Source organism: Etheostoma cragini, chromosome 5, assembly GCF_013103735.1.
Source record: "Etheostoma cragini isolate CJK2018 chromosome 5, CSU_Ecrag_1.0, whole genome shotgun sequence".
Taxonomy (NCBI): Eukaryota; Metazoa; Chordata; class Actinopteri; order Perciformes; family Percidae; genus Etheostoma; species Etheostoma cragini.
The window spans coordinates 16745681-16761365 of NC_048411.1; the positions used below are offsets into that span (position 1 = coordinate 16745681).

At 42.9% G+C, this 15685-nt stretch overlaps 1 protein-coding gene across 1 annotated transcript in view; it reads left to right on the top strand.

Moving 5' to 3' along the window:
• The first annotated feature begins 1 nt into the window (after position 1).
• LOC117944845 (nucleus accumbens-associated protein 2-like) overlaps positions 2 to 15685 on the top strand; it is a 16110-nt gene continuing 426 nt past the window's right edge. The window contains exons 1-8 of the mRNA XM_034872032.1: positions 2 to 134; positions 2962 to 3680; positions 5418 to 5635; positions 7464 to 7723; positions 9404 to 9580; positions 13102 to 13207; positions 14788 to 14885; positions 15013 to 15685. The exon at positions 15013 to 15685 is cut by the window's right edge and continues 426 nt beyond it. Coding sequence (XP_034727923.1) covers positions 3249 to 3680; positions 5418 to 5635; positions 7464 to 7723; positions 9404 to 9580; positions 13102 to 13207; positions 14788 to 14885; positions 15013 to 15644 — 1923 coding nt within the window. The 5' untranslated portion in view covers positions 2 to 134; positions 2962 to 3248 and the 3' untranslated portion in view covers positions 15645 to 15685. The remainder of the gene's footprint in view (positions 135 to 2961; positions 3681 to 5417; positions 5636 to 7463; positions 7724 to 9403; positions 9581 to 13101; positions 13208 to 14787; positions 14886 to 15012) is intronic.

Below are 15685 nucleotides of genomic sequence, written 5' to 3' on the forward strand. Positions count from 1 at the left end.
CCCCCCCCCCTCCTGTGTCACACCAGACGATGCGTTGACTGAGCGGAGGAGAAGAAGAAAGCCTCTCCCAGCCAGCCAGCCGTCCTGCCTGCTGCATGGAAGAAAAGCTGAGGAGGAAGAGGAGCAGAGAGGAGGTGAGGAGCTGTCTGTCTCCCATTTACCTGTCTTACATTTATCCTCCTCTAATTGTATCTGTACTGTCTGTCTGTCTGTCTGTCTGTCTGTGTCTGCACTCTGAAACTGTTTCTGTCTGAAACTGTTTCTTTTTAAATCGTCTGTCCGTCCCTATTACCTGTCTGTCTCTTTATCTACCTGTCTTCCTCTGCTTTCTGTCTGTCTGTTTACACAGTTGTCTGTCTGCTGCCTGTCTGTCTGCTCAGACTGTCTGTCTTTCTGTCTCTCTGCTGCAGCTGTACTGTAAACAACAATAACAATGCTGAACTGGACTGAACTCTGAAACAGACTGAACTCACCTGGACTCTACTGTACTGGACTGTAGTGGACTTTACAATACTTTACCATAGGTCTACTGGACTCTACTATACTGCATAGACTTTACTGTACTGGATTCTAATGGACTCAACTGTACTTTAGGGTGGCAATAGCTCAGTCCGTAGGGAGTTGGGAACCGGATGGTCGCTGTTCAAGTCCAGTACGGACCAAAGTACGTACTAGTTCACCTCCTGGGCACTGCCAAGGTGCTCTTGAGCTGATCCAGCACTGGCAGCTCACTCACTCTGACATCTCTCCATTTGTGCATAAATAAGCATGTGTGTGTGTATTTCAGGCCTGTGTGTTGTGTTTTCTAACAAACACAGTGTCAATTGTAATTTCCTCACTGGACTGTATTATACTAGACTTTACTGTATATGGCTCTACTGTACTTTCATGTTCTAATCTGTAATGGACATTCCTGGAATGGAGTGAACTCTATTAGAGTCTCTGGAACTTTACTGTACTTGACTCTACTGGACTCTGCTATACTCTACTCTACTGAACCTTAGGTCTGACTCAGGATCTGTTGTTAAAATGTAGGAATAAGTTGAACAGAACCTTGACATTCCTATATGAAGGTTCACTTTGAACTAATCTAATAATAAATATCTCAGTAACTTACTGATTACTTACTTACTGCTGATTCTGTCTAGATCTCAGTGATGATGACCACTGACTTCTTCATGTCACAGCTGTATTTATTGTGGTAAGACCTATAAACGGTAGTGAAGGATATCGCTTTCATCCTCTGGACATAGAGTTGTTGAAAGAAGAGACCAGCTCTGTTCTGCTAAAATGTAACCTACTTGACAGAACTAGGCTGGAATGTATTGGGCTCTACTTTTTGTACTGTTTTTTACTGAACTAGGCTCAACTGAACTGTAGTGGCTCTGTTCTGGTTTCACTATGATACTAACTAAGGGCACTTAGTTAAGGGCACTAAGGCCATGCCCTTTCTTTGCTACTGTACTCCAAGATCCCTCCAGATGTCTGAGCTCCTCACCCTATCTTCAAGCCCAGCCACCCTACTGAGGAAACTCATTTCGGCTAATTGTATCAGTGATCTCATTCTTTTAGTCAATAACCAAAGCTAGCGAACCCAGGTGAGGGTCTGAACGTAGATCGACTGGTAAATCAAACTGTCCGGTACAGCGCCCATGTAACGATCTCATGCTCCACCCTACCCCCATTAGTGAACGAGAGATACTTGAACTTTTTCACTGTTAATTGTTGGGCTGTGTTAGTCAACGTTGGGGGGCTAATTTTTAATACGGGGGGCTGGAGGATATGCTCCAATTATGAGGGTAGGAAACTGCTCAACCTCCGTGGGACAGTTTATTTCATGTTGCTGGAAGGGAGGCTGTGACTGACTGTAGAACCTGAGGAGCAATGTGAATTCCATCCTGATTGTGGGGCAATGGACCAGCTCTTTACCCTTGCTTGGAGGAAAGACGTGGGGGGCACAAAGTCAAACTTGTTTTCAGTGGGTAATGGACCTCTTCTGGGTTTTCCCTTGTCTCGCAGAGGAGAGTGTTTGGTAAAATATTCTGGCAGGAAAATGTCTATCCTTTTAGGGAGATAGCCTAATTAAGAATTCAAACAATGATACTAATGTAATGTAACGTAAACATCAGAGCTCTTGACAAGGTTCATGATAGAAACATTAAGCTGCTGCTACAGCACACAGTAATCAGCTTTAATTAACTTTGTAGGTATTTGAGCCAAAGATTCTCAACTTTGAGTAATTTATTGTAGACTTCGTGAACCTATCAGGTCGGACACTTTTCGTTTGTGTTCACAATGTGTTAAGCCGGACATAGAGACCAGACTTCATGGGTTAAAAGAGGAAATGTCCCAAATGAAAAAGGTTGCAGTGTAAGGTCAATAGCCTACATGAAAGACAAGAGAATAATGAAATGAAGTGATGTCATCATGACCCTCCCTCTGGCTCTGGCTCTTTGATGAGTCATATATGTGACTCCCTCCATGTTTGTTAGCTTCATTGTTCAGTTCTGAGAGACAAACTTCCAGCTGAAGTGAATAATAAGAAACCAGCCTGAAAGCTGTTTTTGTCAGGGATTATGTCTTTTTAGGCAGAATTTAAGCATACCTCAGAAGATTATAATTTTATTATTTACAGACACGGACAGAGAATCTTGTTATAGTCTAGACTCCTGTGAAAATGTTGGAACATGTTGGTATTGAGGCGTTTTTGTGTTTTTGCTGACAGAATTGTATTTGAGATGGAACACTGTTTTTCTTTATATGGTAACTTAAAGTTGTTTTAATGTTTTTATATAGTTATAATTTATGAGCAGAAGAAGTGGTAGAGACAGAGGAGAAATGAAACTGAGAGGTGTTAGAGCACCTTAGGTGTGATTGTTATTTTCTCAGTTTGTTATGCAGGTAGACAAGAAGGTGTGAAACTCTAATCCTCTAAACCTCTTCTTCCTCCCCATGTTGTAGCTGTTTCTGTGGTGAGTTGACCTCCATCCTGATGATCTACAGTCTCCTCCATCCAACACCTCCGAGCTCCGACCCCGCCCCTGCTCTCTGCCAGCTCTGACCTTGTTTCCTCCACAACAACATGGATCTGAAACGTTTTGGAGGAGACATCTGCAGGATCCCTGACACTTAAACACTTTGAAGTGATCCCACCCTCTTCCTCCGTCAGTATAATTCTGGCTGGTCAGGACCGTCTCCTCCTAGCGGTACTTCCTGTCCCGTCCTCCTTTGGACCGACGCCGTCCACCATGTCTGAGGGGCTGCTGCAGGTGGAGATCCCAGACTTTGGCAGCAGTGTGCTAGGTAGCCTGAATGAACAGCGGCTGCTGGGTCACTACTGTGATGTCTCCATCCTGGTGCAAGGCCAAGCCTTTAAGGCGCACCGGGCTGTCCTTGCTGCCTCCTCACTCTACTTTAGAGATCTGTTCAGCTCTGCAGGCGAATCTTCGTCCTCCTCCCAGGCGGTGTTTGAGCTTCCGTCCTCGGTGACGCCGACGTGTTTCCAGCAGATTCTGTCCTTCTGCTACACAGGGCGCCTCAGCATGGTTGCCAGTGAGCAGCTGGTGCTCATGTACACCGCTGGCTACCTGCAGATCCAGAACATCGTGGAGCGAGGCATGGAGCTGATGATGTTGAAGGCCGCCTCCTCCTCCTCCTCACCTCTCTGCTGCGACTCACAGGTAGATTTGGCTACGCCCGTAGAGCTGTATATAGACCATATGAATCCAAGTAGACCCGAGACTACATATTGCATAGACCACAATCAAGGTAGACCAAATAAAGACCAATTATAGAATGAAGCTTACAATCATTAAGTTGAAAGTTTGGTAAATCAGACTTGGAGAAGAGTACAAATGTGTTGTTGCATTAAACTCACTGAAAGTATACTGAACATTATTTTTCATGAGCTAAACTCAAAGATCTAAGACTTTTTCTACGTGAACAAAAGGCTTGTTTCTCTCAAATATTGTTCACAAATCTTCTCTTCAAAGCACTTCTCCATTGCAGAGATAATCCATCCACCTAACAGGTGTGGCATATCAAGATGCTGATTAGACAGCATCATTATAGCACAGGTGTGCCTTAGGCTGGCCATAATAAAAAGGCCACTCTAACATGTGCAGTTTTACTGTATTGGAGTAGTCCGGGGGCGGTCCGAAAACCAGTCAGTATCTGGTGTTATGGTTATTGTCAGGGTTAGAGTTAGGGTGCAACCCTCTCTCTCGCTGTCTCTCTGTCTCTCTCGACCTGACTGCAGCTTGTCATCGTAACCAAGTTGGCAAATGCTCACATTCAATGGAGTGGCACTTTGGAGAGATTTTCTCTTCACAGATGAACCTTAACCCTAACCATAACACCAGATACTGACTGTTTTTTTTTTTTTTTAAGGTAGTGTAAATTTCTTTTGAATGGGAGCCTCATGCTAGCCTCAAAATTGTTATTTTTAAAACACTAAGAAGGCTCGACACAGCATGAACCTTTGCTCCAAGTATCACCAGGGGCTCTACACATGAACTCGAGCATTGAGAACATTGTTTGTGTTCACTGAGTTTACTAAAAAGTTAGCTGTGGTTTTTCCGGGTAACCGTCTAGCTCGCCAGTCAAAAATAGTCGAGGGAGAAGAGTAAAGATGGAAAGCTCCTAAAGCTTAGTTCCATTTCAATGCACAGATAATTTGTTTGTCGTTAGTAAAACACAATATTGACCTCGTTGCCGAAAAAGGAGCCTCATATAAGAATGACATTTCCTCCTATGGAGGAGTCCGTTCATTCGCATTCGAAGATCGACAGTTTTTGACTGGGAAAATGTTGGATACCATAAACAACTGCTAACGTGAGTTGTTCAAAACCAATCTTTTTAGTAAACTCTGTGAACACAAACAATGTTCTCTATGATGGAGTTCATGTGTAAAACACCCAGTGATACTTGGAGCAATGGTTCATGGTGTGTTGATCCTTAGTGATTTAAAAATAGCTATTTTGAGGCTAGCATAAAAGTGCCTCTAGCCCTCCCAGGCCATGTGACAGAAAAACAAGAACACAGTAAATCTTAAAATGTCCCCTTCTGTCCTAAATATGCTTTTAAAGACAAGTTTGACACGAGTACATTCACCAAAAGACCCTGGGTTGCATTTTGGCGAGAGTTACGCTTTAAGTAGCAGTTCATGATGAGGCCAAATTTATTATCAGCAAACAGTAACATGTGCATTCTGATGATAAGTCAATAATGTAATTTAATGTACTGTAAGTCATTTATTTCTAGACTGGGACAGCACGCAATAAACCATTAATCTTGTACAACAAGACAATATGCGTTGTGCCAGGTTCTAGCAGATTGCTATTTTCCACCTGTAGTCCACCGGTACTCTTTATCAGCATCTCTTTCTAACTTTATTTAAACACACGGATGTATTACAGACAACCTCAGCCGACGAGCTCGGGAGTTTTGACACCCCGATGGTCCAGCAGCACAGCGCCCCCCAGCTGCAGGAGGCCAGTCCAAACCAGCCGTCCCTGAGCCCCGAGGAGCTGCTGCTAGCCGTCAGCAGGATCAAACAGGAGAGAGCCGACACTCCTCCTGCTGAAGAGAACGGAAGAGGAGCAGCAAGAGGAGGAAGAGGAGGAGAGGAGGCCAGGTGAGGAAAAACAGGAGATCACTTCAGATCTGTGTGATCATTTTAGGGCATCCTGGTGAAGTACAGCAGTGGTTCCTAAACTTTAAGTCCCCTAAAATGTCTAGTTGTGACCCTCTTCCCTGTTTACACAGAGTATATCCTCTTTCACACATGGACTGTCAACCTAAATTTATCTAGACATTACCTGGTCGAGCAGTATGTGGGAACGCAAATGACTTCATTAAACATCAAACGGTCTTTACCCATCTAGCTCACTAGCACAAAAATTGTCTAATGTCCGATTGAACCCAAAGTGTGAAAATTGACAGCAATGCGAGCATGTTGATAACGATTTATGCGGCTTGTACAAAACCCGGACTGTGTCAAGACCTGTTTCCTCGGAATTCATACATGAAAACAGCTTATGTCTACCAGCTGTGACCAGTTTAATCAAAGACGGACCTAAGGACCCGGGTCTGCATGCAACCCAAATGTATGGCCATGCACTATGCACCATAAATGCAAACAAGAATGCAGAACATGTTGTGGAGACGTCCTCCACACTCTCGTTTGTAGACTATATCCAACCGTTCAGATGTGATTGGACAAGACTTTGTATTAATACGTTCATTTAAGTAAGCCCCAGCCTTTAGACCAGGGGTCTGCAACCTTTTTGATATGAAGTGCCCTTGTCAAAATTTCTTGTTTATCACTGTGCCATGTCAACATTAAGTTTAATTATTATATCACATTACCATTTTATGTCCAGGGAATCTTTAATTTTATTCCATAGCAACATTTGATAACATTTATTTCCCATAATCAGGACATTGTAGTTATTATTATTGTATATTATTATTATGATTACGGAAACATGGTTGTAGTATATAGCGTTCTGATGTTGTCGGGTAAAAATGTCACTGTCAAAGAGGCTGAAGTGAAAAGTTGAAGTGGAAAAGCCCAGCTTTAATGATGAATGGACTGATAAGCAGGTCTTTTATGCCTCAATTGCAATGAAACAATGCAATTTCAAAATATATCACAACCAGCATCATCATCAAGAATTAAGAATGCGAACGTAACGATTGCGTTATTCACGTGCATATTAAGTAGCCACATACTTCCATGGATTTACCACTCCGGCGGAGAGGATGGTTCGTTTGGATAGCAATTAAGTTTATAAGAATTTGTCCAAATTTCAAGATTACCGGAAAACTAAGATAAACAGTTAGACTACAAACCAACAGCTTTTGTTTTAACTTGTTGTTGTTGCGCAGAAAGAGCATATTGAACGCTTCCTACATGTTTAGGCCTGTCTATACAGGTGGAATTGATGCATGTTGATAAGTATTGGCTTTTTACTCACGAAGGTTTTATTGTAGCCTACTAACAGTAACATCACTACCGTTAGTTCATCTGCCCCAGCGGCTATGGTAATCATCTTTGTATTGTTCCCAGTCAGAGTTAGGAGTCAATCAAACTACCGTAAATAACAGGTGAACTGTGAATGTTGTAATTTGGTTCAGTGCTTCAGTATTTCAACCATGATTTCCACACATCAGTAACTCTCTTGCACACATATTGCCAGCGTGCCATTTGTTAAAGTCCATGGTGGCACGGTTGCCGACCCCGGCTTTAGACTGACCATATCTGAACCCAGCCTGAGTCTGGTCCCCCGAAACTAGGAATTGAGAAGACCTGTGAAGACCTCCAACAGCTCTGACCCAAAAGTACAGTTAACAGACAACTATTACTATTATTTTTGCATCAAAAGAAAAGCTCACATTTAGAATACAGAATGCCATCTGTTTCATCCTGGTCTATCTTGTCTTTGTTGTTTTGTCCTCAGAGTGGACATTTCTGGGGACATACAGTCCTCCAGGAGCAGTGCTCTGTGTTACCTGGGTGCAGGGGGCGGTTTGGTTCCGGGGCTGCAGTCCTATCTGCTGGCAAATGGGGGCCGCTCCAGTCCAGGAGGCTCCAGCCTTCCCACAGACTCCCCTCCCTCTCAGCCCCCCACTGAGGAGGACCTGGAGGAGGATTACTACGGGAACCCCGTCCACTCCGGACTTTACCAACACATTTACGGACATCAGGGAAACCCCTACCGTAAGTTACGTCATATTATGATCCCATTCATCTGTGCTCCCAGTGTGGAAGTTAATTGATCACAAAATTTAGAGAATGGGCACAAAACTATTCTTAGTGGCGATACCTCTATATGTTCAGAAGACAAATTCATAGGCTCACAGAGTTTTAGAGAACAATCTCGGACGGACTGGTAATGTTTTGAGTTCAAGGCAAATTATGGTCACACACACCAATAACGTAGGAGAGGCATCAAAACTCCTGCACTTTTTTTTTAACCAATAGTTCCAGGAACTTTGGAACCAGAGGAACTGAACTTAAAAAAAAAACTGGGAACTGTCAAGATTAGGCAAATTAGTCCAAATGCGTATCAAAAAACTGCATTAGACCAGTCACGAAACCAAGAACATTCTGTAACTTTGTTTTTAAAGTAATGTTGGTACAAGAAAGTAGATATTTGACTGTCTGAATGAAGGTGAACACAAGCTGTAGTAACCTGAGGTTTGTGTTTGACCAACTAGTGAGGACTTTTGGTAGTAACTTTATTTAAACCCTAAGTTTCTGAAATAGTTAAGATAGAAAGTACTACACCCACGGAGCATCCTAGTAACTGCTAATGTCACGGTTTGGTTATGTACCCTTAATACATCTTCTGTTTGTATGACGGGTCTGGTGTGTGTTGCGGCAATCATTTGAAACAAACAGACCTCAGCACTCACAAACTTATCAGACACTTTACTGGAACTGCGCAAGCGACGCAGACCGATTATTGCCGTTTGTGAGTTCACTAAAATATAAAACTGTTTTCAATTCAATTTGAATCCAATTTTATTTATAGTATCAATTCATAACAAAGGTTATCTCGAGACACTTTACAAATAGAGGTCTAGACCACACAGGACTCAACAGTTCTAGTAGTTCCCTCCAGAGCAAGCAACAGTGTGACAGTCGCAAAGAAATACTCCCTTTTAGGAAGACACCTTGGACAGACCCAGGCTCTTGGTAGGCGGTGTCTGACAGGCCGGTTGGGGTTGAAATGAAGAGTGGCAATAACAGTCACAGTAAAAGATATTGGAACAATGACTAAAAATAGTACTTTTTAGTAGTTCATGGCATTACAATTTTCCCACAGTTATCAGGAAATAGGCAGGGGGGCTTTTGCTTGTCAGAGCATCTTCTGGATTCAATGGGTAACGTCTGTAATTATGACAATGCTATTTTAGCTAACTTTAGCTATCAAAAATAACAGTCTGTGGTTAGGAAAGACTAGAAGTGCTGCTATTTCTTATCAATCAACCTGTGAGTAGGGATATACAGTATAATACCACTGTCAGCTAACCTCATTCAGGTGTAGCTACAGCAGGGATACTGTAGTGCATAAAATCCCCATGGTTACCAGACATTAATTGCCTGACATTTACTCACGGAGCGTTGTCCTCCTGTTTATTCACATGAGTGCACTGAGACCCAGCGGATCCATGTGATTGCGCAGGCAAAGTAAAGCTCCCCGCGTGAAAAGGCCCTAACGCATTCATACTTTTCTGGGAACAACGTCTAGTGGACATCGGAGGTAGTGCAGTATAGGACACTCAAGTATAAGCTGCAACGCTCCACACATTCACTCAACTTTGTTTAATAGTTTTGTAATTATACCTCGTTGTTATGCTAAATATCCCTTCTTTCCATTTATTTTTGGTCCAGTCCAAGAGAAGATGGAGATGCTGTCCCTCCCATTAGCTAACGAGCGTCGGCCCTGCGTGCTGGTGGGTCGGGACAACATGGCGCTCCCTGCCAGTCTGATTAGTCAGATTGGGTATCGCTGCCACCCGTCGCTCTACACTGAGGGAGACCCGGGAGAGAAGGTGGAGCTGGTGGCAGGTAAAACAACAGAACACCTGGACATCTAGACGTAGAGCATTACATTTCACTTAAAATAAAAGATGGAAAGTGAAAACAGTGCACAAGGTTTTTCACACTGCATATTCTTACCCTGAGGCTATTCTTGGCTTTAACTTAGCCCCTTTTTTTTTTACACACACACACAGATTGTTTACCCAGTGTTAGTCTGGATCAAGTACATTTTCAGGATAAAGCCTGACTTCCGTCCCGAGATGTCCCTCACCTTCTGCTCTGTGTGCTTTAGCATTTTTCAGTGCAGACCCTTTGCTGCTTGCTCCTGCCTCTGCTTGCATATTTCTGCTGATAATCTTGCATTTCCTCTGTGAGAAACTATAATTACTGGATTATACATTTTTTGTAGACATAGGCTATTGTCATTTTTCTGTGTGAACGTGGCCAACCAGTAGCTCGAGCCTATCCTACAGTGACTGGAAACGTGGTACTTAGCTAAAGTTATTTGCAATAACAAGCCTCTTTTCTCCGTGGATGACTACTACAAAGTCCTTCAGAAGATTGCAGTTCTGGAAACCAAAAGATTAGCAAATAATATTATTTGTTTGTTTACGAAATATATTATCTAACTGGGAAGTTTTCGGAACGATTGGCGGGTATTGCTGTTGACGACACATGGCAATACACTGGTACGAGCAAATAGACAGGCAAAGTCGTTCCCCTTCTGATGGACCACCCTGGGACATTATAATGGAAAAAATATATACACTGTAGTGAATAGGGAGAGACTGATTATTTTTTCATTCCGTTTGAATTGAGCCATTAATTACACATATGACGTCGTCAGTTTCAAAGATAATTTTACGAGCCAAGAAAGTCTTAGTTTGTTGTAAAACTGTTGGAATTATAAGACTGTAAAATCACGTTAATAGAAAGAAACTTCAAAGTTGAATGGCTGATGTCTTGCTTAAGTTACAATGCTTCTTTGTTTTGTACCGGGATGTAAAGTTATTCACACAAGCAGCGGATCTTGCTCATTCTTTCGCTTCAGGTAAGATAATGTTTTGGAACGGGATTACATAGTTATTTGTCTCTTCCTGTTTATTACCGTACAAATCTTCAGAAATATCGGAAGGGGAGGGACGTTGGCTCTATTACATTTATTTTAACCATGTATCCAGCTAATTTAAAAAGCTACATACTTCATACTACAAAGATAAGATAACCTTGAGATTGTATAACAAAGACATATAGCTACTTAAGACTAACTTTAACATTAATACTTGTGTTATTTTCCCTGCATGTTACATTTAACGTGACAATGAGATTAAATGTATGTCTTTCCTAGTTCTAGAATGGTTGTGCTGTGTGAAATTGACTCATTGCAGGTGCTGCCCCGTGTGATCCATCGCCGTCCTTGTCAGGCTAGACCCACCAGACCGACCCTTCCTTGTTGTTGTAGTGCAAGTTTTAAATGGCTTTTAATACACAAGTTGTGTTGTGGGAAAACAAGAAAAGTCTTTTAGTGTCTTAGTCTTCAATAGTGTTCTCCGTATGGTTTGCAGCCATCACCGTGCCGTTTCCATGACTGTCTCCAGCTTGTGAAAATCTCCTGAATGAATCTCTCTTACGCACCTGCTATGGCCCAAATTATCAGCGTCACACAAACACACTCCTTCATGCAATGACAGCCTTGCATTGCCAGACCTATATCTGGGTTGTTTGCATTTCTTTAAACCAATCACACTTGTCAGGGGCGGTGCTGAACTCCAGACGCAGCGATGTTGGGTCTTCAATATAGTTTTGGGAAGGAACGGGTTCAGGTCCAGGTACGAATGTGTAACTTTAACTGTGAGTAGACAATAGCCTAGCACCGACAAGACAATTGTGATTGGTTAAAAGAAATCTCTTTTTTCCTCCTTTCCTAGAATGTACAATGGGGCTCAAACGTTTGGGCACCACATGTAAAAAATGTTATTACTGTGCATAAAGACGCCAAGAAAAGATGGAAAAATCTCCAAAAGGCATCAAATGACAGATTAGACATTTGTATAATATGTCAAAAAAAGTTAGATTTTATTTCCATAATTTACACTTTCTAAATAACGAGAAACAAAAAAAATGTCATCTGTAAAAGTTTGGGCACTCTGCAGAGTTAATACCTTGTACTTCCCCCTTTGGCAAGTATCACAGCTTGGAAACGCTTCTTGTAGCCAGCCAAGAGTCTTTCAATTCTTGTTTGAGGTATCTTTGCCCATTCTTCCTTCCAGAAGTCTTCCAGTTCTTTGAGATTTCTGGGCTGTCTGTCACGCGCTTCTCTTTTAAGGTCTATCCATAGATTTACAGTTATGTCTAGGTCAGGAGTTTGTGAAGGCCATGGCAAAACCTTCAGTTTACGCCTCTTGATGTAATCCACTGTGGGTTTTGAGGTGTGTTTAGGATCATTAGCCATTTGTAGAAGCCATCCTCTCTTTAACTTCAGCTTTTTCACAAATGGCATCAAGTTAGCGTCCAAGATTTGCTGAATCCAATTTTCCTTCTACTCGTGAAATGTTCCCATTGCCACTGACTGCAATACAACCCCAAAGCATGATTGATTCACCCCCATGCTTAACCGTTGGACAGATGTTCTTTTCATTAAGGTCTGTACCCTTTCTTCTCCAAACGTACCTTTGCTCATAGCGGCCCAAAATTGTTTACTTTAACCTCATCGGTCCATAGAACTTGTTTTCACAATGCATCAGGCTTTTGATATGTTCATTTACAAACTTTAAACGCAGATTTTCGTGGTGAGAACGTAGTAGAGGTTTTCTTCTGATGACTCTTCCATGAAGACCATATTTATACAAGTATCTCTATATAGTTGAAGGGTGTACCACAACTCGAGTGTCTGTCAGGTCTTTCTGGATTGTTCGGGCAGTCAATCATTGGTTTGGACTTGCTTTTCTCTCATTCCTGCGAGCTGTTCTGTCTGATATTTAACTTGGTCTTCCAGATCTTGTTTTAACTTCTACTGTTCCTGATGACGGCCATTTCCTAATTACATTCCGAACAGAGGATATTGGCATTTGAAAACGCTTTAATATTTTCTTATAGCCTTCTCCTGCTTTGTGAGCGTCAACTATTTTCAGTTTTGATGCCTTTTGGAGATTTTTCCATCTTTTCTTGGCTTCTTTATGCACATTAATACAAATTTTTACCTGAGGTGCCCAAACTTTGGAGCCCACTGTCTCAACTGCCATACTTACCTCCACAGCACTGTGTAGATAGGTTTTCTATTCCAAGACCTAAGGGATGGGTCATTCCGTTCCCCCTCCCTCCAGACCATCCATTCTAGCATAAACTGTGTGAAAAGCCCTTACCTGTTCTTTAAGTTTGTCGTCATGGTAACACAATTGTTAGGAAGGTCATTAAACACAAAACTGTCTGGAAGAGCCGAAAGAGGGTCAGACGTACTGATATTTGTGTGTGTGTGTGTGTGTGTGTGTGTGTGTGTGTGTGTGTGTGTGTGTGTGTGTGTGTGTGTGTGTGTGTGTGTGTGTGTTCAGGTTCAGGTGTTTTCATGACACGAGGTCAGCTGATGAACTGTCACCTGTGTGCAGGAGTCAAACACAAGGTGCTGCTCAGGAGACTACTGGCTACATTCTTTGACAGGTGAGCTGGACACTGTTTTTTAGACTAAGAACAGAGGTAAACTATTAGCCTGAATCTGGTAAAAGTTCAAAAATACTCCCCTAAAGCTCACTTACTTGCTCAGAGACCGATTTAAAATGACTTGTTCTCGTTCACCAATGGCACCCTGAAGTGGGCCATCAGAAATAACTGTTGAGTATATTTGCTTATAAAATCCTTTTAACGTGAAACATGTCTAAACAGATATGAACAAAAATTAAGCCAATATGTCCAGGACACAAGCACCACCATGTTGCTAATTTGAAATCCGAGTCTGATGTTTCACAACGTTTTTAAAGCATCAAATAAATAAGTAAAACAAAATTTATCAGGAGAGGTCTACTTTGATTTTTGAAGATGGAGGGTGGTGGGGATTTATGCCGCAGCCATCCACCAGGGGCGGTCCAGATGTTTTGCCATCACTTTTGGAGAGCTGTATTGTTGTACATCATTATACACAGTCGATAGATAGATAGATAGATAGATAGATAGATAGATAGATAGATAGATAGATAGATAGATAGATAGATAGATTGATTGATTGATTGATTGATAGACAAAAAGCTATTAACATATAGGCATCAGTAAAAACATAAATACCTATAATTATTTAACATGATGGGGGCCCTGCAAGAGTGGTCTTAATTAGCCATACATATATAGATGAACAACCTGATCTCACATAATTACGTGAAATGAACATGGCCACTTAACTCAAAATCTGTCATGGGCCCACGGAAGAATTTCAAGGAAATAAACACGGCCCCTTAAGTTGAGGAAAAGGTCATGGGTGGGATTACGGGTCCGTGACACGCAGAAAGAACGGTACGGATGGGTTTAGGAAAAGTAGAAAGCGAGTTTAGGAAACATTACACAAGCCCTGGTCTCCCGGGTGAAAGTCCTGTGTTTGAACCATCTACCACCCAAACCAACCTCCTTACACACTTTCGTACTACTCACTACCATAGTCACTCCTAATGCTACATCATCTTCTCATTGACTTTACATTGTTTTCCTTGGTGGCCACATGGACTTTTAACACATTCCGTGCCCCCACCATGTACTGCGGTGTTAACAGTTCATGATCATTTCAAGGATTTCTGTGAGAACAGGCTGAGATGAAAGTGGGGGGGGGGGGGGGACTTCTCTACACTCCTGTGTTGATTCAGCAGAGATATTGACAGAGAAACAAATTAGTTTTTACATGTGTCTGCAGTATGGTTGTGATAGATCTGCGTATTCTAGATATGGGCAGTAAGCTGTTATCTGATTGGATGAATAGTTTAACCTCCACCAAATAGTCAAAAAAGCTGAAATATTATCTACATTTAAACATGTCTAACACAAAAAGGAGGCTATGCATTATCAAACATGTCACACACAGACGGTCTGACATCATCAGACGTCATGTGACATCATGCTGTTATATATTCCAGAACATTCTCACTCTCACCCAGCTGCTGTTTTACATAACTGCTCTGTCACATCATTGTCTGGGTGAAGGGAGGGGGGTAATCTAAAGCTCAGTATAGGTGCTGATTGGGTTGTTATGGTATCCATAGAAACACTCTGGCCAATAGCTGTGGGACAGGGATCCGCTCCTCCACCAATGATCCGAGTCGAAAGCCTCTGGACAACCGAGTGTTAAACACCGTCAAACGTAGGACACACACACCCAAACACACGCATGCACACACGCATGCACACACGCACACACACACACACACAGATGTATGTCTTTTAACTGTATTTTGTAAATACTAATACATTTTCCTTCTCTTCCTCAGTCTACTGTCAGAACTTTGCTCCTAATTTTAAGGAGAGTGAGATGAATGTCATTGCGGCCGACATGTGTACCAACGCCCGAAGAGTCCGTAAACGTTGGCTCCCCAAAATCCAGTCTCTCCTTCCCGACAGCCTCCCTACCTCCTCCCACCCCCGCAAGGCTAAGAGGGGAGGAGGTCACGGTGGAGGAGGTCAGGGAGGGGAAGTGGCGGTGCAGCGCAGCTGCAGCCCCTTTGAGCTGGACCTGCGGCAGCTCAGCGCGTCCTACCTTGGACTGGAGGCTCCACTGTACGCCGAGCGACGCGAGAGGGAGGCAGCCGGGGAGAAAGAAAGAGAGAAGGAGGCCCCAGCCGCCCTCCTGCCGCACCTGCAGTTTGCCGTGTCCCGTGGGGCAGGCGCAGGTGGGGGCCAGGCGGAAGAAGAGCTGATGGGCGGCGTGGCAGAAGGGGGAGGGAGGCTTCAGACTGATCAAACCGCAGACCTCCCAGTCTCCCTGTCCTCCTCCACTTCTTCTTCTTCCTCCTCCTCCTCCTCCTCACACCCCTCCCCTCAGCCTGCAGAGCCCGCTCCTCCTCACAGGGGATTGGCCGACACAGAGGAGAGGGGGGCGGAAGCTCTGGAAGACAGCCAATAAGCTTTCTATTGCATCTGCCTACCTATATGTAAATAATACAA